This window comes from Vicia villosa, linkage group LG4 (assembly GCF_029867415.1).
Source record: "Vicia villosa cultivar HV-30 ecotype Madison, WI linkage group LG4, Vvil1.0, whole genome shotgun sequence".
Lineage (NCBI taxonomy): Eukaryota > Viridiplantae > Streptophyta > Magnoliopsida > Fabales > Fabaceae > Vicia > Vicia villosa.
Genome location: NC_081183.1, coordinates 181,728,836 through 181,753,293, shown reverse-complemented (window position 1 = coordinate 181,753,293; position 24,458 = coordinate 181,728,836). Strand labels below are relative to the sequence as shown.

The window sequence follows — 24,458 nt, the reverse complement described above, 5'->3', positions numbered from 1 at the left end:
AAAAGCACTACAGATACTATATTATATATAGAGAGAGATTACAACTAATAACATGATATAGTCGATGTGAGACTATTTTATGTAAAAATATTCCTAACACTATATATACAAATATCAACACCTATCACATACGATACCTCACACATATCTTTCAATTTAAATTTATTTGAGAGAAACTTATTTATATCATGTAACAAAGATATATCATTGGTAGGAAGTAAAATATCAACATATAAGACCAAAATTATGAATTTGCTCCCACTGAACTTCGTATATATACATCGATCTACGGTGTTCTCTACAAAATCATATGACAAAATGATATTGTTAAATTTAAGATACCATTGCTTAAAAGCCTATTTTAGACCAAATATTGATTTCTTTAATTTATAAACTTATTTTTCTTTTCCTATAGTAAGAAACCCTTCAGGTTATAAGACATATACATTTCTTCCTTTAAGTCACCATTCAGAAAAGTGGTCTTCACATCCATTTGGTGAAAATCTAAGTCATAATGTGCCACCAAAGCCAAAAAAGTTCTCAAAGAGTCCTTCTTTGAAGCTTAGAAAAGGGTTTCTTTGTAGTCAACACCATTTGTTTGAGTCAAACATTCGGCGACGAGTCTACCTTTATATATTTCAATATTGCCTTTCGAGTCTCGTTTGGTCTTAGAGATCCATTTAGAAACAACTTATTTTGAATCTTTAGACAATTTAACTATATCCCATACATTATTGTCATCCATTGATATTAACAATTCTTTCATGGAATTGATCCCATTTTCAAAATTGGCACTTTCCATGGCTTGTGTGAATAAGACATGATCCAAATCAATACTCAAGTCACATTCATGTTCTGGTGAATTAATAACATAATCTTTTGAAATAGCTGGTCTTCTTTGCTTTTCAGACCTTCTTACTGCTATTTCTTGTGTTTGTTTTATCACTTGGCTTGCTCATTTGTGACTTGTACATTGCCAACTAGTTCATAAAATATTTGTTCATTTTACAGGTTTTAAATGTTGGCTTTCTCTTTATGTGTGTTTCATGACGGTAATACAACAAAAGGGACAACAAACTAGGAATATCTTTTAGGTGAAGAAGATTCTTCACTAGTCTCCATAACGATATCTTGAATAAAGACCATGGTTCTACCGAAGACCTGAGGGATGAGAACCTTCAAAATGAAGAGCCTAAGGTTCAAGGTGAAGAGATTGTGAAGAATAATGAGCATGATGTAAAGGGTATTACAAATGTTAAATTGTCTAGTGAAGGAAAGAAGCTTCCCAAGAACTCTCCATCAATTTCTTTTCATTCTGAATAGAGTACATTCAAATGGAATTTTGCTTACAATAGGAGAATGATTCTTAATAAACTATATGTTGAAGCACTAAAGTATAATGAAATTATGGAGCTTCTTATTGATGCTCATTGGTTGAAATAATGCTTAATGTTGGATCCGGATATCCTAAGTTGATAAAGGAATTTATGGTTAAGAATGATGGTATTACTCCTGGGTTGCAGAATTTCAATTGCAGGCTATTTGTTGGGAAAGATATCACTGGCATTAGTCTTCTCAATGTTCTTGTTATTGATGAATCTAGTTTTAGTAATATGTTAAGTCTGCAATCAGAAGTAATCTAATGTGCATCAGTGGTTTTCTTTACCATGTGGGAACTCATGCTACCTTGGAGTGTGGACAATGTTATCTTAGTCGATTGATTAAAGATGTTGAGTCTCAAGGAATACCATCACTTACTGGTGTTCCTAATCTAATTTGTGATATTTAGAGTGATCAAAAGAAATGTGATGATGAGATTGATGATGCCCTAAGTGTTTTGACTTTGAGTTACATACTGAATGCTACGAAAGATGTGGTTGACATTGGGTTACACATCTGTGCACTTGTTGTTGAACTGAATTGGTTTTTTATTTAGAAATGTTCGAGCTTTGTCACCTCAACTTGTTGTTGATGCTACTGTAAGTTTGTGGTATTATTATCTAGTACTTTTGCTCGTTCTAGGCTGGATTTTTCTGTTACCCCTTTCCCATTTTGAGAAAATTATAGGGATGTAATGATATTCAAGAAAGTCATTCGTTGATCTATCTGGTGTTCATAAGGAGTGGTTGGCAGCTGTTGAGTACAATTGTTTTTGTTTGATTAAGTTCTTTTAGGCCCTGGTTCTGCATTGGCTCTGTAACTTCAACAATGGTTCTGCACAATGGCATTGATTCCTATTTTTTCCTGTTATGATCGTGGCTTGGAATTATTGCTTTAGTTTTTCTATCTATTATTTTTCCAAATTGTGGCAAAATGGGGGTAATGATCATGTGGGACAAGATGTTCCAACATGATGTTCTGTGTGTTTGTTGATCTGATCTTTTGATGTGTAGGAACCATATTTGATCTCTTATAAATCTTTCAAGGTTTTTATATAATTTAATATAAGTTTTATGGTTTGCTTCTTATTGTGTTTTGTTTGAAGATTTACTTATGCACATCTTGTAGATATTATAAATCTGTTTTAGCCAAAATTTGCCAAAGGGGGGATTGTTATTCCTTTTCATTGGCTATATTAGATAAACCAACATGGATAGTACAATATGTATTTTGGTGAATATGCATCATGTGAGACAACATAACCAGCATGCGATGCAACATTTGGCCTCAGTATGATAACTAGATTTTGTGAGTAAATTTGAGTGTGATTGTGTTTATTTCTAAAAAGATTGCTTTTGGAAGAAGCTTCTTAATCCAAAGCATTTTGAAAAAATATTTTATTAAATTATAGTCCATAAAGGTTAAAGAAGATTTAATTGGATATGATTTAATTAAAAAGATTTCGATTTGGTTTAAAAAAGAAGATTTGGTTTGATTGGATTTGCATTGAAGAAAAGATTTATTTGAATATGCTTTAAAGGAAAATTTGGTTCATATTTATCATATCCAATATTGTTTTGAAATTGATATGCCAATATATGGATTGAAGATTTATACTCCATGAAGATATCTTATTGAATTTGTTTTTAATTACAAGATTTGAATTTCCACTTAATGAGAAAATCTCCAATCTCTATTAAATATGATTTAGTGTGTGGTTGAATTTTTGCAAGAGATTTATTATGAATCCTTTACTTGAGAAGTTCCAATTATGTTTTATATTAGGTAAAGATTTTATTTGATTTGTTGAAGATTTAAAATTTTGTTATGTGGACAGTTGTCATGTCAAATGTTCCAACAATTTTGTGAGACATCTGTCTCGGTTTGTTACTTGGTAAGCAAGATAATTTAAAGTATATCTTTATCCTTTTAATATTTGTTTCCTTTTATGTTATATCAAATATATAAGTGTGATAGCTTGAGTGTGGATATGGAAAAAATCTTATTCTAGCAAGATTGCATGAATGCTTATTTGTATCAATCACGCATCTCAATCTTTCTAATAAAGATTTGAGTGATCACGTGTATTTTTGGAAGATGTGCTTTGAATCAAATACAACAAGAATAATCAATAGATTCAGACTTATTCAAGGTCAATCAAGATTGGAAATCATAATTATTGAAGATTGATCTCATGTACTTTTTAGAAGTCCAGCCGAAATTCATGATGGGCTTTGGGATATGGACTTTTGTGGCTATATAAGGAGTTCATCTCCTTTATGAAGACTCAGAACTTAGGAGAAAAACTACTATATAGGAGAGTTTTAGTTGAGTCTTGTCTTTGATAGTTTGGTTGTAATACTTTGTTCCTAGATACTAATTCTATAAGCTTGAGAACAAAGTATTTGTGTGTTATGATTATTTCATTCTTTCAATCATATTGTAATTATCCAAACACCGAGATAGTGTTTGAGTGAAAGAAAGCGGGGTCTCTTATTTAGGGGGAGCCTGAATGAAGCTTCACGTGCAGTATTAGGAAAGTGGCCTTGAACTGAGAGAGTTAAGAGTAAGCCTATTCGTCCTTCTGATTATTGAAAGTGTAATAGTTTTATGGACAGTCTTGAATAGGAATACACGGATAGTATTAGGAACATGGGCATTGGACTAGGGTTGGAAAAACGGTCCGTGGCCCGCTGGGCCAGCCCGCGCACCCGTCAAAAAATGGCGGGTTAGGTTGGAATTTTGGGCCCGCAACTCGCCAAAACTTGTCGACCGCCCCGCCAAAGTCCGCCGCTCGTCAAAGCCCGCCGCTCCTCCAAAACTCACTCTTTTTTAGTTAATTCTAGTAATTCCAATTCTTGATGGTTTATTTTACACATTCATTTGTAAATATATGTAATATTTTTTAAAGTAAAATTTGTTAAAAAGTTACTTCTATAAAAAATTGTTTTAAAAAAAAAGTGAAAAATTTAATTAAAAGGTAAAAAAATGTATTAATGTATTAAAAAAATGAAAAAAAATATATAAATAAATATAGGCGGGCAAGCCCGCCGCCGCCAACCCGCCATATTGGCGGGGAGGGCATGATTTTTATGTCCATTTCACTTGGCGGGCATGCCCGCCCACCTTATTTTTTGGCGGGCTTTAGGCGGGGCGGGGCGGGCGGCCCATATTGCCACCCCTACATTGGACAATGGTTGTTCATCTAAGACACTATGTATTAATACGATTGAGAGTGAATATCTTTTCTTGGGTTGGAAACCCCCTCGTACGTAGGTAACGTTGCACTGAACTAGTTAACAATCCTTTGTGTTCTTTATTTTCATATGATTTATTTTCTATTACCTGTCAAATCTGGTATAAGATGTTGAACACATTGTCTTAGACGTCGTGTCCAACATTTGTCATGCGGAGAAAAAAAATTTCAAATAGGATCTTCTTGTTGTTGAGTTAGTAGGTGATTCTTCCTGAAGATTATATGCTACTTTTTTAATCCTTCCTTTCTCTAGGATATAAGGCTAAGTCTAGGGGTGGTTTGGTTATGATCTAACACGTTTTAGTCTATATCATTTGTAGAGCCGGTAATGATTTCATCTTTAATGATGTTACAAAAACAACAAAAGAGGTGGAGGAGAAGGGTATTTTTATGGTCCGGAAAAAGTTTATAGGTAAATCAGGAGTGAGAGCTTATGCACATGTTCTGTGTGGCTTCGTAACCCAATTATCTATCTTAACTAATAATAGAGCCAGTGCTTGCCCTGGTTGAGGTAGACTATGGTATGTGGTTTTATTTTTCTCTTGGTGAATCCTGAATTGTTGATGGTGGTTCTGGCGGTATGATTTCTAACCTGAATTCTAAGGGGTTGGTCTTTAGCTCCGTAGGCATTTTTCCTTGCTCTTTTTTTTTTTGTTATTTTGTTTAGCGGTATTCGCGGTGCGGTTTGAGCGTTTTTGACGAAAAAATCATTTGAATCGCAAGAGAAAAAATCGTGCGGTTTGGTTTGGATTGGTTGACTTTTAGAAAAAAATCAAACCAAAACAATGCGGTTGGGTTCGGTTCAATTGATTCATTTTTTTATAAATATTTTATTGAGCCATACATACACATATAGATGACAACATAACTTTGTATTTAGACATTCATACACTACCAAATAACAACAAAACTCGTCATATTTTGACAATAATTTTCTATTTAATATGTAAAATTAAATTAGACAAAAGTGGAATAATAAACGTAAAATAATAGCATTAAATAATGTAAAAATTATTATAATGAAAAAAAATAGAAGAGACAAGAGATTAGTGAAGATGAAAATGAAAAAACAAAAGAGCTGGGAGATTAGAGAAGAATATGTGCGATAAAAACGAAACTAAAATAGGGAACATTTACATAAAAATGAAAAGGTGAAAAAGAAAGAATACAAGAGAGTAGAGATTAGAGAAGAAGAGGGAAGATGTATGTGGCAAAGAAGACGCGATAATGCTATTAGAGATTTGAGAAGATCGAGACTAAAATCATATTTGTAAGTATGAGAAAATTGTTCCTAATCATAAGGCTAAGGTATAGTAGGTTTAAGTTTGAGTTGGATGTAAGTTAAATAAAAGTTAGTTTGTAACATAATGCAGTTTGATTTGGTTTGGTTTCGTTTACAAAATACAAACCGCAAATCGAACCGAACCGTGCGATTTTGTTAAAAAATGATCCAAACAAATTCGAACCAAATACAGTTTTTTACAATTTTGATTTGATTTGGTTTAGTTTGCGATTTTCTATTGGATTGGTTTGGTTTTGAACACCCCTAATTTTGTTACTTGTGGTGTTTAGTTCTTGTTGATTTATTGGCTTGTTGTTTTTTAGACACATCTTGTGTTTTGTGATTATTTGTATTTAGATGATATTTATCTTTTTTATTAATATATTATTTTGTCATTAAAAAGATAAAAAAATAAAAAATAACAATAATAACTCAAGTAAATGGTTTCAAGTAAAATTTAATTTGTCAAACAGTAAAAGTAAAATTACAAAAATAAGAAGAAAATAAAAAGACGAGTACATATATAATTTATTTACTATGTTCGATTAAATTAATCTATTTTGAAGGAGAAAAAAGTTCTTCATTCTATTATAATTCAAGAATTGTAATTGGAGATTATGCTAATTAAAAAAGTTTATAATAATCTTTCAAATTTTTTTATCAAGTATTTTTTAATCTCTAACCTTCTCATATACTCACTAAATCACACAAAATTAAAATATTTAAAAGTGTTTTTCAATAATTCTTAAGTATTTCAAAGAGATAGAAATAGCTAAATGTAGAAAATTAAAATCCAAAAAAATTTATTTTATATTTTAAGACCAAAAGTTTAGCTCCGAGACCTATTCTCATTACTATTAGTGACCCTTCATAATCCAATTCACTTAAAATTGTTATAACTAAAAATAAATATGTGATAACATTGTTCTATTGAGATATTGAGATATAATATGTGGGTAGAGAAGAGACATTGCAAACTTTTTGTTTAAATAACACTTCTCTTGTACAAAACTACAAATAGCTTATAAAAAAGTGGTGCTTGGTTTGAAATATATATATATATATATATATATATATATATATATATATATATATATATATATATATATATATATATATATATATATATATATATATATATATATATATATTTGTATGAACCAACTAATATTAAAATAAGAGTTTAATAACTATGCATAGACAATGTAAAATAATTTTACACGGTTAATTAATAATAATAAATTATTCAAATTATAATAATAATTTAAAATTTACAGCTTAATGTGGCGAAATTCATGGTAGTGATTAATTTACACTCCCGATGTTTATATAATTTTCTCTTAAAATAAAAAATATTAAGTTAATTATTAGGCCAAAGACTTTTTTGTCACTTTATATCCTTTTAATAGACAATCAAACGTAAAATGGTTATTTGGTCATGTTTTAACGCCTTTTTTTAACTGTCCAACTATTTAACCATTGAAATAGTCACAAAATTTCAGAATTTATTTCGCGGCGGTTTAAAACCGTCACAACTTGAACGGTAAAAAATTTGTGACTAAATAGTCGCATATGAACAATAATAAATTTGTGCCTGTTTAAAATCACTACTCATTATTAAAAATATAAATTAAAAAAGAGTCTTGCTAATCGATGCCCTCAGAATAATGGTTAAACATTTCAAAAAAAAAAAATTATAAAAAATATAATATTTTAATTTTCAAGACATTAAATACCCAGATTATCGTGATAAATTTACTATTTTAAAATCTCTTACCTTAGACGGTTTTATAGTTATGGTTTATATATTACAAGACTTAAAACTAACTTTGATTTTAATTTTTTTTGTTTGATGCACTAACGTTTGAATTGCATCTAAAATGATGGATATGTAATGAACTTGAGTACTCTTTGTATTTAATTAATAAACTTATTAAAAAAAATTAAACAAGTTTAATTTTTGTTTTAGCATATGTATCCGATACAAATATTTATATAGAAAAATATTTAAACCTCTTAATTCTAAAAATATCTTTTGATAATTTACTATATGTATGTATTTATTATATTTAAAATTAGGATTATTTTTATAGTTTTTTATATGCATGCATTTATCATATTTAAAATTATGATGTTTTTTAATAATTTACCATATGCATGCATTTACTATATTTAAAATTATTAGCAATATTTCCTTATTCTAAAAAAACAATATTTCAATAAAGCAAAAAAAAAAATTATTTTATTTTTCATCAAATGAATATCACAATTCTTGAGTCAAATTTTGAAAATTCAACTTAATCAAAAAATTTGTGTTCGAACTCAATTATTCATAGTGGTATTTTTGTATTCGAAAAATTAATATTTACAATTGTACACAGCAATATCTAATTTCTAGGAAAAAAATCTCAAAGATTAATACTACAAATTTTTTAACTTTAGTGCTAAAAGTAGTATGCATTAAAATTGTGCATATTTTCCTTACAAAAACATTATGAATATTGAAAATCATAATGGAATCAAAGATTAAGGTCAATAGCCTCGTAATTTGGTCCATAAGATTAAAAGATATGCTTATAAGAAGTGTGTTGATGATGCCACAAAATTTGCATGCCTCATGTTGATTACCATGATCTTTGAATTATGAAAACAACATAAGAACATATCCGTGTTTGATATGGTCAAACACCTAAAGATGCTCTATCAAGAGCAGGCTAGGCATGACACCTAAAGATGATTTATCAAGAACAAACTAGGTGTTGGTGTGTGGAGAACACACACTTTGATTCTTTCAATGTTCTTGGAAAAAAATGGGTTTTAGGGTTCTTAGTGATTGTTCAAAGATCGATTTATTCAATTGATCAATTCTATCTCTTAATTTTTGTTCTATTACAAAAACACACAAATGTTACTAGAGATTTTGTGTTCCCACACACTCATCAGAGGTTATTCTCTCATTTTTTATTACACTTGTTGTATGTCATAGACAATAAAAAAAGAGACAGGAGAATTGGTGCTAGAAGGTAGACACATTTGAAAAAAAACAATGATTTTCTATCAAATCATGAAGTAATGACTTGAATCAAAGAAACAACAACTTGAATCAAATGTTAGAAAGGAGGGAATGAGCCACGAATTGAGTCATGTATGTCCCATGATTCGACTCAAAGAGAGTTGTGATTTGAATCACACTCTCCTGTGATTCAAATCAAATGAGGTAGAGGCAATTCCCAATTTTCATAAAAGTTCATGATTCGAATCACACTTTGCATGATCCGAATCAAACATCTTTGCAATCTTGATTTAAGCATTCTAACTTGTGATTCAAGCAATAGTTAACACAATGGTATAAAACAAGTTGTCAGGCTAAAAAAGAAGACATTTACATGGATACACCAACTAAAACATTGAATAAAGAGGTTCTCAAAGGTACAATAATAGTTATAGCTGAAGCAAATGAATCCAAACAAACTATAAACATGTATTACAACAATAATGCACATTCTCATAATTGACAAATTACAAATATGTGAAAAATCAAATAATGCATATACACAAAAATGGATAAATCATCAAAACTAAAATATTACCAATGATGACTGTAATTTCATTGTGTTCAATATACATGTGAGGGGAAAAGGGTAATCATAGACATAAACACTATCACATTAAGGTTTTGTCATATCACATGACATTTTTGTGACTTGTTTAATAGTGATGCTAGAAACCACTCATTGTTTATCATATTAAATTTGTAATTTATATAATTGACAACGTCACAAGAACCTACAATATCACACACATAAGGACAAATTGATGGAAGAAAATCAATAAGCAAAGCTTATTCAATTGTGTGGTCTTATAATGCACTAGGGTTAATTAGAGAAAGATGGTACAACGTTAGGTATAGTGTACTTAAATGCAATATGGAACATCGTAAGATATGATGTACTTAAGTTATATAAGAAATACTGTAAGATATGATGTACTTAAGTATAATACAAGACACTATAAGATATAATGCACTTAAGTGAAATATATTACATCATGAGGTACAATATGCTTAGTGGGCTTATTCAACTTACAACCCACACAAGCGGTTCTATAAACAGAACCCTAATACTTAAGTATTTTTTGTTTGACCAAATTCTATTTGTAAAATCCTAACCTTTCTCTCTCCCTTAATTTGTATGGACGGAGACACTCAATTTGTATGGACGGGGACACTTAATTTGTTTGGACTGAGTAAAGGCATTATTCTTTGTTCAAAGTTTGTGGACATCCTTAGGATTTTGCATCAAACTCATGTTTAAAATCACAATCTTCTAAGTTATTTTGTAATCAATTTTAAAAATAAATGTCTCTACTACTAGTAATCTATATGATTTTTCAAAAGAAGTGTCATAATTCTTCTAATACAATTTTGTATCCAATTGCAAGTCATATCGATAACAATGGTGAAGTTTATTGCAATGAAATTGTCACTACCTCTATTTAAAAGCATTTATATCACTCGACCCCAAACGTACACACTGAAAAGTAGATTTAGGTATGACAAATCGTCCAATTGTACCTTCTTGAATTCTAAAAAGTGTTTTTCCATAGAGTGTTCCTGACATTCAACCTCATGATTGCATTAGTCATAATTTGAATTGAACTTGAGGAGACACATAGTTGTATGCTACAAATTCAAAAAATATTTCAAAAAAAAAAGAATTGTTGAACAACATTGATATCATTAAAAGATAATATTACTTGATAAAAGTGAAGAAGATGAAAATAAATGTATTCTTCTTATAAAAGTTAAAAGATATTTTGATAAAAGAAAATATTAAGGAAGGCAAATTTATTTTAAACACGATTAATTGTCGTACAAACATAATTTTACGTCTCTGAATCGTTATAAGTATTATGAATGATATGTAAGTGTTAGATGACTATGAGTGTTAGGGCCTCCTTCATGCAACTATTTAATTGCGTGGGACGAATCTACATACACCTAACTTTTATGAAATCTTCTAGCAAAAATGGTACAAGCGACATCTATCAATAAAACGATGGAAACAAAAGTAGGAGAAAATTCAAACATTGACGAGGTCATGATCAACTTTCCTACAAAGACGGTTTCACGAACCCTGATCGTCACAAATGATATGAATATAAGAGTTCGATGACTATGAGTGTTGTGTCATCCCTCAAGCAACAATTTAATTGCAAAAAACGAATCTACATACACCTAAATTTTACGAAATCCTCTAAGAATGAAAGTACAAGCAACATCCGTCAATAAAACGATAGAAATAAAAGTAAGAGAAAATTCAAAAATCAATAAACAACCTAATAAAATTTTCCTAAAAACATGATTTCACACATCCAAATCGTCATAAATACTAAAAATATTTTGTAAGTGTTTGTGATTATAAATGTCGTAACATCTCTCGATCAACGAGACAAATCTACATACACCTAAATTTTACAAAATCCTCTACTCCCAACATCATCTCGAATAACACCACCACTCGACATCAATTTTCTCATTCATATAACCACATCATCATTTACAATATTAAAATAACAAAAATAATTTTTTCAACAACAAACTTGGATTCTACCCTCTTTCTCGGACTCTTCAAATTAAATTTAAACATGTAATTACAAACCTAATTTAAATAAAAAATACGAGTAACCATTTTTCTTGACAAGATTATTAAAAAAAAACATAATACTATGATTTCTGTTCTTATCACCCGACCCGTTTTGTACTTATCTCCGAACCGTTTCGTACTGTTTCTTCTCATATATATAAATTCTCTCATTCAGCGTATTTCATTCCTCGAGACCCTTTTGCCAACAAGATTGGTGCTTTTGTTTTGAGTCTCTCTCACACTCAGATTCATCACCTACCCCCTCTCTCTCTCTCTCTCTAAACATTCTTCTCTCTCCTCTCGCATTCTCCGCCGTTGTACTTTTTTTCGAAACATCTATAGCGGTTTAGTTTATCACAAGGTTTTGAATAATGGGTCGGAAAGGAATCAGCAAAAGCAATCTCTTTGATGATAAAAGAGATGGTTTTTTCTCAATCTCCAATCTAGGGTCACAGTGGGGTGATATTGGTCTTTCTCAGTCTCAGGAACAAGGTTGTTATCCCGTTGGTGGTTTATTTGCAAGCATGAGTCAAATGGGAATGGGGTTTGGTGGAGTTCCACAGCCAAAATCACCATCTTCTGAAAACTCATCTTCTCAACGAAACAATGGGATGAAGATTCCCTGCACTGAGCTGTACGTTAGGTATGTGCAATCAGAAGGGAAAGTGAAGATTCTCGGTGTTCCTGATGAGGAGGAAGATGAAATAGTGGAGGGTGTTGAGAGGAAGAAAAAGGGTGGTGTTAAGAAGTTTAAGGTTAAGGTGAAAAACCCTTCTTTGAGGAAGCTGATTAGTGGTGCTTTTGCTGGGGCTGTTTCAAGGACTGCTGTTGCGCCTTTGGAGACTATTAGGACTCATTTGATGGTTGGGAGTAGTGGGAATTCGAGTGGTGAGGTGTTTAATAATATCATGAATACTGATGGATGGAAAGGGTTGTTTAGGGGGAATCTTGTTAATGTTATAAGAGTTGCACCTAGCAAGGCTATTGAGGTAATATTAATGTTTAGGTTTTTGTTGTTTTCGCTGTTTTTGTTTCATGACTTGTTGTTGAATGATTTTGTCTTCACTGATTTGACTGATTTCTTCAGTATCTGTTAATTTTGATTGTTAATCTTATTGTTGTTAATCGCGGATAGCAGAAAATAGCTGTCTGGTTAAAGTATGCTGCCTAATAGTGCTATTGCCCACAGTGATTTCAGTGTTTTGTACTAAACAGCGTGTCACAGAACAATTTCGGCACTGTGTGTTTAAATCGTGTTAGCCTGCCACAATTTCACAATGTTTTATACTAAACAAAGTATGGTGGAACAAGTGTGGCGTGATTAAATTCTGCTCTGCAGTTGCGCGCGCTAACGCGCCGTTTGTGTTGTTTTATATGGCAAGGGATTTGTACCTATTGGATAGGTTTCTGTTTGCATTTTAGGAGGACCATTCATATTTTAAATGTAATTGTTTTAAATTGTGGAGCTCATTACCTGATAATGCAGCAAGGTTGTGGTTAATATTGCGGGTCAATCGATGCGACCAGATATTGCGGTGTAATTCGTAAAATGGCCGTGACATGAAATATATATTTACGCAGCAACTACGAAATATTACCTATAACAGAAAATGGCGCTTTGCTCTAATTCTGCCACGCAATAGTGGGCTAGTACTCTGTTATAGCGGCCACTTCACAGTACTTTATACTAAATAGTAGTAGTATATCATAAAGCAATAGCAGGGTATTTAAATTTTGCTCCGCAAGTGCGCGCGTTATTTACGACACCGTATTTCATTTATTGAAAAATCATTGTTTTTTGTATATTTACATGACAGAAGAGTTATTTCTATGGCTGTGTTTGTTTTTTGCCTTTTGGGAGGAGCATTCATATTTTCGTTGTAATTGTTTTAAATTGTGGACCACATTGCCTGACGTGGCGGCTAGGTTGTGGTTAATATTGCGGTTACGGATTGCGGCGGTTTCTGCAACATCATCACCTTATGTAGCCGCAATATTGCAGTGTGACTAGTAAACAGCCACAGCATAAAAAGTTTATTTACGCAACAACGACCGCAATACGTATCACATCAGTCGCATTGCCTGTAGTCTCTGTAGCCCCAGCCGCAATTTAAAACACTTGAATAAACATGCCTTCATTCTCCTCAGCTGGCAGTTTAGATTATAAAATCTGGATTTCATTTCTATTTTATCAACCACAATTCAAATATCTGGTCTGGTATCTAACTTGCTGCCAGATTTGCGAGTCATTTTCAACAACTTAATTTTTCATATTCTCCTAACTGAAAATGACAGCAATTTAGGTAGCATGAAACTTTTCCTTTGACGATTTTTCTGTTTGCGTCCACTCAAATCTAAAACAAGTAGGCATCTCAGTGTGGTAAGATGGTAACAGTTTTACAAGTAAAGGACCTATTACCTTCGGTAGTCACGGTTTTTTCGTAACTGCTGTTTTGTTTGTCGCTTCTCTTTTGCAATTTCTTTCATTCTAGGCATGTCTTTGGCTGTCCAAGTGAATCTAGTACGAAGCGCTTCCGTAATAGGAATCCGTGATTGAATGCTGGTTTGCGGAATCGCATACATATACTAAGTATTAATATTGACGATATAATATTTTTTTCTGCAGCTATTTGCTTATGATACCGTTAACAAGAACCTTTCATCAAAGCCGGGTGAAAAGCCGAAACTCCCCATTCCTGCATCACTGATAGCAGGCGCATGTGCTGGAGTTAGTTCAACCATTTGCACATATCCTCTCGAATTACTCAAGACTAGATTAACTGTCCAGGTATGTGTTCGCAAAACAAAACAACTTCGCTTTTTTTTCATTTCTATTCCTTAGCAAAACTTAAACTGGATCGTAATTTTCGCAGAGAGATGTCTACAACGGTCTACTGGACGCGTTTGTGAAAATAATTCGAGAGGAAGGTGCTTCCGAACTCTACAGAGGCCTTGCTCCTAGTCTCATCGGAGTCATTCCGTATTCTGCCACCAATTACTTTGCTTACGACACTTTGAGAAAAGTGTACAAGAAAGTTTTCAAGCAAGAGAAGATCGGAAACATTGAGACCCTTTTGATAGGTTCTGCAGCTGGTGCTATTTCGAGTAGCGCTACTTTCCCGCTTGAAGTGGCTCGCAAGCAAATGCAAGTCGGAGCACTGAGTGGAAGACAGGTTTACAAGAACGTGATTCACGCGCTCGCATGCATACTTGAGAAAGAAGGTATCCAAGGTTTGTATAGAGGATTAGGACCGAGCTGCATGAAGTTGGTTCCAGCAGCGGGAATCTCTTTCATGTGCTATGAAGCATGCAAGAGGATATTGGTAGAGGAAGAAGACGAAGAATAGAATGAGTAGTGCTGATTTATTATAATTCTTTCAAATTCAGTCAAATTATTTTGGATTTTTGTAGTCTCGGGGTAGCTTTTAATAAGAATTCGAGAATCGAATATTAGTTTTGGTTTTTTCTGTTGGTTTATCTTATACACGCAACTGCTGAGACTAATTTTTGAAGGTAACATAGATTCAATGGAATGCATGTAAATTTTACTTGCACTCTGAACATGTGAAATTTATGAGTATGAGGTCAAATTTTCAAGTTTTGATGCAACCTTTTTTGAGTTATTATCATAGTCTAAATTTAAAATATGATGTTACATGCCAAAGTGGACTCTTGAAAATATGGTTTGACATGTAAGTATTCAATGATGAGTCAAAAGATTGAAGTCTTCAAAATGGCAAGCTATTGTTTGAAAATAAAATAGTTAGGAGTAAAATGAATCTGGTAAAGCAAAGGTGACAAATCCACTATAAAAAGAATTGTTAGAGAATCAAGAAAAAGAATAATATATAAGCTAGAATCCAAAATAAAGGTCTATTTGACTTTGTTTAATCACAATCAAAGCAATCTATAGTACTACCACTACCAACTACCAAGATTTATTTAAAGAAAAAATTTCAAGTGATATTTATAAAGTTGTACTATTAGTTATCATATTATTGCTTAAAGTTGATTATTTAACTAAGATAACATTTAGAAATTCAACACTATAAATTCTCTACTCTTATTATGATGTAACAATAAACTTACTGTATCCTGCCATTGCTTGAAGCATTTCCTAGTCCTAAAATTCTTAAATTATTTATCACTCATCATACAACATCATTGCTGCACTTCCACGCACCCACATCAACAAGTATTCTTTATTGATTAACTTTAATAATGTAGATTTGTTGCACCACTAAAATAGCAGCATAATTATCAAACTGCTGATGTTTGAAGTTTGAATACCAAATAAAACACAACATATTATATATTTGGCATCATTGGTTGAATATTCTTGGTTTATTCTTGCTTATTTTTTTCTTTGTACAAAGGTTTGTTCTTGTATTATATGACAAGTACAAGTGCACATATCATCACATAACAGATACTCCTTCCATTCCTATTTATAAATAAATTTTGATTTTTTTTAATTTATTGAATAAATGATGTATTTGGACTATCTATAATAGATAAATCAATTATTCAATAAATTTAAAAAGTTAAAATTTGCTTATAAATAAGAAGGGAGGAAATAACATATATTGCGTGTTTATGAAATGATATTTGTTATTCGTTGAATGATATTCCTAGAAAAAAATATTTTTATCCATTTGTTTGGCTAAAAATATAATTTTTTGCATTGATATTTATATATTTTATTTAATTTTAAAATTATAAAAATAAAATAAAATATAAATGTGAGTACTAGTGGAAAGTTATAGTTACTTGAACTTATTCTCATAAGAATGTTAGTTTCTCACCTTTTAGACATGAGAATAAATATGAAAAAGTCATATGTAAAAAAAATCTTAAAAATAAAAAGTAATTGAAAATAGGCTAAGTCTAAGGTGGACCATCAATTTAGTGGTTCACGGTGGACCATGACTAATAACCGTTGGATTAAGTTATTCTATAGAATCTTATCATACATCTATCACACCGTATAATTGTTTTTTCTCTACAACCGTGTGGTCTTTGAAAATAACATCTTTTTTCATCAAATATCTTCAGGATCCACTATCGAAGTTATATGTTATTTCTTGTTTCCCAGAAATTTGTATTTCGGATAAGCTCCAATATTGTATCATCCATACATGTTTGTCTAAGAACATAATGTAGCAAAGTCTGAACCGCACACCAAGGCTGGATGCTTTCGGAATCCACAAGGTAGAGCTGTCAATATGGACTACCCGGCCCTAGCGGGTCCTGGGCTTTTCAGGGCTGAGCCAAAAAGGCCCTGTATAATATGAGCTCGAGATTTACTACCTGAGTCCGGCCCTAGATGGGCTTCGGGCTACCCGGCCCTAAATGGGTTTTTTTATTTAAAAAAATTAAAAAAAAAACTCCATAATATTCATTATAAATAAAATTAAAAATTATGTTATTTTAAACATAATACATTTTTAAGTACTATATTATCTCTTATAAATACTATAATGTGTTTTTAAATACAATATATGTCTAAATTGTATAAAATAATACTTGAATATTTATTAAAAAAGAAAAACTAATATAATACGATAAAAAAATGTTGATTATATTAATGTACAATATTTAAAAGAGAAAGATTGAATAAAATAGAGATAAAATTTATTGAAGTGAGAAAAATCAATATACTATTTTGAAGTAAGATAATATAAATATTAATATATTTTTTTAAAATTTATAATTATGCGGGCCTGATATGGGCTAGCCCTAATGGGTAGCGGACTTTTCAGGGCTGGGCTAAAAAGGCCCTGAAAAATATGGGCTCTAATTTTAAGGCCTAAGTCCTATGATTTTTCGGGCCTGGTGGGCCGGCCCATATGGACTAGCCTATTTTGACAGCTCTACCACAAGGAGCGCCGGAGGAGATGCCATACGCTTGGTCTCCATTGATCTTGAGACACTCGAATTCGGAAAAGATAGTTGTGTTAGATATATTTGTTTTGAGATTTTGTAAGTGTGGAGGAGTTTTTTCGGCAAAATGGGTGTGATTCGAAAATGGCGGAGATGACAATTCTGCTATGATTGAACAATTATGACGGTGTGACGGCTCATAGTGGTGTGTGAGGGAACATTGACAAATGAAAGGCGTTATTTTTATGAACATGCGCAATTTGTACAAATTTAAAGAGAAAACCAATGTCAATGCAAAAAAGCATCATAAGGATTAAGAGATTGATAGGTGGGCGAGAGAGTTTTTTGGTTCATGGTGAACCATGATTGGTAATCATTGGATTAAAGGAATCTACTATTTTTTGGTTCATGGTGAACCATGATTGGTAATCATTGGATTAAAGGAATCTACTAATCTCCATTATCAGTAACGTCCATTACCAACGTGTACATGCTCCCCTATGAACAGAAACGGGCAACATCTGAATTCCTTCACTAAAGCTTTGATAGTTATCGAATTCTCAAGAATCCGGAGATGTTGTACATGTGATATATGTCTCTATGAATCTTTTGACAATCGAATGCGACATGGAAGTGTTGGCATGTAGGCCAACATTTCGTTTCCAAAAACTTTAGGTGTAGAAAGGAACGATTTTTCTGACGAAATGGGTACGAACAAAAATGACGGAGATGGTGATGGTTGAAAGAGTACGGCCGCGGATAGGGGTGTGCATGGTTGGTTATTTTTAGAAACCAAACCATATCCATTTTTAAACCATTTAAATGGTTTGGTTTTATAACCATAACCACAATTCAATCAAAACCGGTTATGAAACCGGTTATTAATTTGGTTATGGTTACGCAACCGGTTTTTTAAAAAAATCCAGTTTTAAACCGGTTATTTTTAAAAACTAGTTTTAAACCGGTTCTTTTAAAAAACTAGTATTAAACCGGTTATTTTTAAAAACTAGTTTTAAACCGGTTCTTTTAAAAAACTAGTTTTAAACCGGTTATTTATAATTTGGATAAAAAACTTTTTTTTTTTAAATCTGGTTTTTTTTTTTTATAAAATCTGGATTTTTTTAAAAACTTGATAAAAATCGCTTATTTTTTAAAATTGATTTTTAAGGCCTAATTTTTACGACAAAAAAAATCATATTTTGAAATCTGGTTTCCTAGTATTTCACAAACCTCTTCTATTTGTGATGCTGTTGTTGAGTAATATTCTATAACAAGACACAAATTAGTCTTCATTGAAATAGTTCCCTTTTCAAACAAAAACAATGATCTTTTTCTCTGGTGATAACTTAATAGCAAATGAATATGAACAATACATAGCTAATTAAATCAATCATCTACAGAATCATGTTAATGAACTTTTCCTCTAACAATAAAAACAATAGCTCTTCAACCATGTTTGGAATTTTGAAAGAAGCAGTCATCCAAGTTGATGCATTCTAAAAGAGAAGTTTGTAATGATTTCAAGTATCCTGACATAAATGAATTTGAGAAGGTGGATGCATCTTTGCAGCCTCTGGTCAGCCACAAGCCTTTCTCTACCGAAAATTTCCCAAGTCAGAGAGAAAACACAGTCCATCATAATCTAATTCAAAACAAAAGAAAACAACATCATAATCTATGGTTGCTCCAAACACATTATTACATTCCTAACAACTAAACTATATCTAACAAATTGCAACAACATTCAACATTAAATCATATTGAATTTCATACCGTTATCAATCTTCATCGAAAACAACGGGAGCCGGAAAAGTACTACCTCCTTTTGTAGAAGCTATTTCTGAAAGAAAAAAAAGAAACAAGAATTATAACTTATAATTAATCAAGTTATAATCTAATAAATGGTTATTTATTTTAAACATGTATGATTATTTTACCTTCCTCTAATTTCTCAAGATCCCTGTAATTCTCAACTAAAAGTGAATCAATGATTGAGGATTTACGCGCTGCTTTAAGGCAACTGTAACTACAAACAAGGGCTTCCATTGTTTCAGGTGTGAGGCAACTGCGGTATTCATTCATCACTCTTCCTCCAAGACTAAACGTAGACTCAGATGCTACAGTGGAGATAGGTATGGCAAACAAGTCTTTTGCCATCTTTGCAAGGACTGGAAAGCGATTCGAATTTTCCCTCCACCATTTTAAAATATCAAAGTCAATGGTAAACTGACTCTCTATAGACTCTTCCAGATACTTTTCCAAATCATTCTTATCCGCAGAAGAAGAATCAGTGCACTGTAAAAAACGATTGTAACTATAAAGGTCTTCCTTACCACCTAAGTCAAATCGATTCAACTGTGAATCACTTTGGGACCCATGCCTCACATGACTATACTCCATGAATAGTTCATTCAAGCGGGTATCCAACAAATCTCTTAACTTTTTTGCCTCTAATGAATCAAAATTTTGATTGATCAACCAAGTGACAAATTTTAATTTGTATCTAGGATCTAAGACAGAAGAAATCACCAACAACATATTTATCTTCTCAGGCTTTCCCCAATACTTGTCATATTTTTTTTTCATCTTGAAAGCCATGCCCTTTATGAATGAATCTTCACAAATACACATGTTATTTATCTTTGCCCCTATAGCAAATACCTCTAACATATACATATTAGAAGCCACATAGGAGGAACCTGATATCCGAAGTGTACAATCATAAAAGATTTTCAAAAATGGAAGAATCGATTGTGCTTCAATCCAGTCTAAGCTTGTGGGTACACCATTTCCCTTTTGAACTAGCTCTTGAGTGTACATGGGATCATGAATTTCAAGTACTTCAAAAGCTTTTTGATGTTTCAAAGCCGAGTCTAACATTAGATAAGTTGAATTCCACCTTGTTTCTACATCAAGGCACGCAAGACCTTTGTACTCGGTGTTTGAGCGTTTTACACATTCTTTGAATTTTGCAAACCTTTGAGCAGAAGACTTGGCATATTTGACTGAACCTCGGATCCTCAAAATTGACTTGTCAAGATCTTTGAACCCTTCCTTAACAATGAGGTTTAGTATATGAGCACAACATCTCATATGTATGTACTCTCCATTCAATACTAAACGATTATATGATAATAGCTTCTTTGTCAAATGTTTAATTGCAAGATCATTTGAGGATGCATTATCAAGTGTGACAGTTAATATTTGATTAAGTCCCCAATCAGTCAAACACGCATCAATAGTGTTTGCTATAATATCTCCCGAGTGGCCTGTGACTTGGACAAAACTTAGAACCCTATTTTGTAAGGTCCAGTTATTGTCAATGAAGTGGGCAGTGATACACATATATGTGAGATTTTGAATAGACGTCCATGTATCGGAAGTGAGACAAACTCTTTGACAATGAAGGGCTAGAAAGTTTTTCAATTTTTCCTTTTCTACATCCCATAGAAGCAAAGTATCACGTGCAAGTGTATTATGTGATATAAGATTGAATTTTGAGTTCAAGCCACTTACAAATTCATGGAAATCTGGATGCTCCACTTTTGAGAAAGGTAACTCCCAAGCTATAAACAATTTCACGAGCAAATACCGCAATCTCTCTTGGTCAAACCTAGGAACTGAAGGGGAAGAAGTAGGATGGCCATCACCATTCATTGAAGGTGTAAGTGTTCTTTGTCTCTTGTTAAAATCATTATTTGGGTTACTCTTGCAAGCCTTAGAATGTGCTGCCATCGAACTCGTTCCATTATACTTGAACTTTTTATCACAATAGTTGCATATAGCTATTTTTTCCAAGTTAGGATCTAGCTTGAAGTGATTCCAAACATCAGATCGATTTTTACGACTTCTAGTTTCGGGTGGTAACATAGTAGTAGTGTTCTGGACAACTGGTGAAAGAGTAGCAAATAAATTTGTTGGCTGACTTGGCTCAGATTCACCATCCATTTTGATATAAACTGCAAAATAAAACACAACACACAATAATAAGTTTAATAGCTAGCAAACCAACTATATAACCTGCAATGTAACATGCCAATTTCAAACGATTCACTGATATAGTGTGTGATAAATGCCAGATAGGTGATTAAATCATTTCAAAAGTGCAGTTGTATTATGTTAATTTGATGTATTTGTCTAAATAATAGTATCATTTATCACTTGAACAATTAAAATGTTTTCTCGTAGCTATTTTTGTTTTTCAACCATATTACTTTCAGATTTTGATTTTGAAATAAGTCCCATTCTTGTTAACCAAAAAAATGAATGTTAGAAGCAAGTTAGTTTCTATACTTTGAGTATATTTCTTAACTCACTAAAAAAAGAATTTTAGAAATTAAGAGCTTGATATTAATTGATATTAAAGACCAAAATTCATTACTTTTGAATCACAATAAATTCACTAAAAATAAAATCAATCAGAGAAGATTCATTGCCCTTTAAAAATGATGTTCTTTCTAAATTGTGTGACTTGCAATTTCTTCCATCACTTGCGTTCCTGCATTGTATGGAGGTAGGTAAAAGAGAAGAAAATGTTAAAGAAATAATCTAGTACGGAGAGTTCACTTTAAGATATAATAGATCTTATTAATCCAAAGACTCTTAATAGTGGTTCACGGTGAGGGATTTGATAGGACGCTCACCTTAGAAGTCACTTTGAAAATAATTTAAAAAAACTTGAAACAAACATGAAATTATTCCATTTTCCGTGGCACATTTATTTCCAATCAATAAAACAAACACATCCATAATAAATTAATTAACCTTGAGACTAAAAATATGTTAGTATGTTTTTTTATTACAGTAATTCAAAAAAAATTAATTAATTATAGTGATTGTTTAATTTAATTTAATTAAATATCAAATTCTTTCTACCACTACTTGCAATTCAGTTAGTATAATGTTTTCTTATGCTAGTAATAGGAATAGCGTACTAAAAGGTAATATATATATATATATATATATATATATATATATATATATATATATATATATATATATATATATATATATATATATATATATATATATATATATAAAAGTTTTTCATCCCTATAAACAAGTCATCTTTCAATTTTAGTCCCTAAAAAAGATTTCTTCAAATAATGATCCTCCTAAAATCTTCCGTCCACAATTTTAGTCCCTACCGTTTGTTTGGTATAACGGAAGGTGACGTGGCTTGCCAGGTTTGATGCCACGTCAATTAGAGACGACATAAAAAATACATTAGATTGCGGGGGTTTGTAACCTCCTTTAAGTAAATGAAACATAAACCTAACTTTTATACATTCATACTCAATTTCTTACCTTTCACTGGCTGGTGTTCCACAACAACTTCATTCATGCACACAAGATGTAACCTCTTGTACAGACATTTAATGATTAAGCATAGAACATACAATGAACTATTTACTTTCTTAGAATTCATATGTAAATTTTCTTGTTCGTTTTGTTATAATTATAAATTAAAAAAATTTCATAAACTTCCACCAGATACCTTCCTTAATTCTATAATTCAAAGAAGTTTCTTTTTGTGTAATTAGTAAGCACACTTCAAAGTTTGACTATATATGCCCACTATTTTTCTAAATTAATCTTGTTTGGATTCATAATTGAAATTGCTTTTTGGCTCCTGTTTTCATGTTGCAGCAGTGGAGGCTTCAACCAAGTTCTTTCAATTTTTCTATGGTATGAATCTTGTAACTCATGGCTGGTTTTCTTAATATTTATTGGTGGTTGTGTCTATTGTAGTATCCCTCTCTATTTTGATTAGAGGTTTGCAAGGATGTTGTAGTGTTTCTATTCTTTTGTCAAGTGCTTTGTTCATGTTTGGCTAGTGATTTGATTCGTTTGTTTTTTGTTTTGGCTGCGGTTTGTGTTTCTTTTATGTAAAGGGACAAATGTGCAAGTTAGTTTCTTCCAAAGACTCGTCATTGTCGAGTCTACATAAAGTGTGTTCCGAAAATTGTAGGTTAGTTTCTTCCCATTTACAAATTAGCTTCCATTTTGTCTTTGAATTTGCAATATAAAGATTCATTTTGACCTTTTTTTGTTTGTTTGCTGAATTTGATACAAGGTCATCACTGCTTGTAGATTAATCATGTTGTGAGGTATGTGTGGTTCCATTACATATATTGTTGTTGTGAGCTTTGCCTCGACTAATGTCTATGTTAAATTCACATGAGTTTCATAGTGTATTGATTCAATTAGAAGATTCTGTCTGGCTTTATGCATGAAGTTTCTTCATGTTTCTTTTTGAACTACATCTAATGATATTCTAACATGCCAAATTGCTTGGCTTTAGAGTGAGTGAGACCTAAAGTGAACTTTGAGAGACATGTCTACTTATAAGTGAGAACATTTTTTACTTTTTGGTTTTGGGGTGCTGTAGAGATTCATTGTATGTGTTTGGTTTATATTTTATACATTTAGCACTGTATCACTTTTTCTCATCATAAAACTCAACATCTTATGTATTTAATTTACTTGTTGTATTTATTTACTGTATCACTTTACTAGAAATATTATATTCATAATATGCTTGAAAGATTATATAAGCATTATTGGTTTCTCCGAGGCCGAAGTTTGTTGAGCTCAGAAACAATGATAACATTCAGAACTAAGAATGCTCATAAGGTGTTTGATGAAATGCACGAGAGAATGTAGGGATTTAGGGAGTTTTGTAACCCCCTCAATCTAATTAGTTTTTTTTTACTTTTGAATTTAAGTGACGTGACATGTCACATGGCGTGCCACGTCAGCTTCTGTTAGAGCAAATAGACGGTAGAGACCAAAATTGAGGACGGAAAACTTTAGGAAGACCATTCTTTGAAGAAAATTTTTAGAGGAACTAAAACTGAAAGTTGGGATATTTGTAGGGACCACAAACATATTTAACCATATATATATATATATATATATATATATATATATATATATATATATATATATATATATATATATATATATATATATATATATATATATATATATATATATATATATATATATA

General features: G+C 31.7%; 2 protein-coding genes across 2 annotated transcripts; one reads left to right on the top strand and one right to left on the bottom strand.

Annotated features, from left to right (window-relative positions):
- Window positions 1–11,749: 11,749 nt before the first annotated feature.
- Window positions 11,750–15,176, top strand: LOC131596262 (adenine nucleotide transporter BT1, chloroplastic/mitochondrial-like). Its single transcript, XM_058868869.1, has 3 exons — window positions 11,750–12,552; window positions 14,190–14,351; window positions 14,437–15,176. The coding sequence occupies exons 1-3, from the start codon at window positions 11,935–11,937 to the stop codon at window positions 14,908–14,910; spliced, it is 1,254 nt and encodes a 417-aa protein (XP_058724852.1). The 5' UTR covers window positions 11,750–11,934; the 3' UTR covers window positions 14,911–15,176.
- Window positions 15,177–19,224: 4,048 nt separating this feature from the next.
- LOC131598455 (zinc finger BED domain-containing protein RICESLEEPER 2-like) lies at window positions 19,225–21,394 on the bottom strand. Its single transcript, XM_058871052.1, has 2 exons — window positions 19,384–21,394; window positions 19,225–19,286 (listed from the first exon to the last, which is right to left on the bottom strand). Exons 1-2 carry the CDS (start codon window positions 21,392–21,394, stop codon window positions 19,225–19,227), a joined length of 2,073 nt encoding a protein of 690 aa, XP_058727035.1.
- Window positions 21,395–24,458: the final 3,064 nt, after the last annotated feature.

Excerpts from the sequence above, each read along its gene's own strand:
- LOC131596262 (XM_058868869.1), top strand. The coding sequence starts at position 11,935 with ATGGGTCGGAAAGGAATCAGCAAAAGCAATCTCTTTGATGATAAAAGA. Across the intron at positions 12,553-14,189 it reads CACCTAGCAAGGCTATTGAG|CTATTTGCTTATGATACCGT; the intron begins GTAATATTAATG and ends TTTTTTCTGCAG. Across the intron at positions 14,352-14,436 it reads AGACTAGATTAACTGTCCAG|AGAGATGTCTACAACGGTCT; the intron begins GTATGTGTTCGC and ends TAATTTTCGCAG.
- LOC131598455 (XM_058871052.1), bottom strand. The coding sequence starts at position 21,394 with ATGGATGGTGAATCTGAGCCAAGTCAGCCAACAAATTTATTTGCTACT. Across the intron at positions 19,287-19,383 it reads TCTTGAGAAATTAGAGGAAG|AAATAGCTTCTACAAAAGGA; the intron begins GTAAAATAATCA and ends TTTTTCTTTCAG.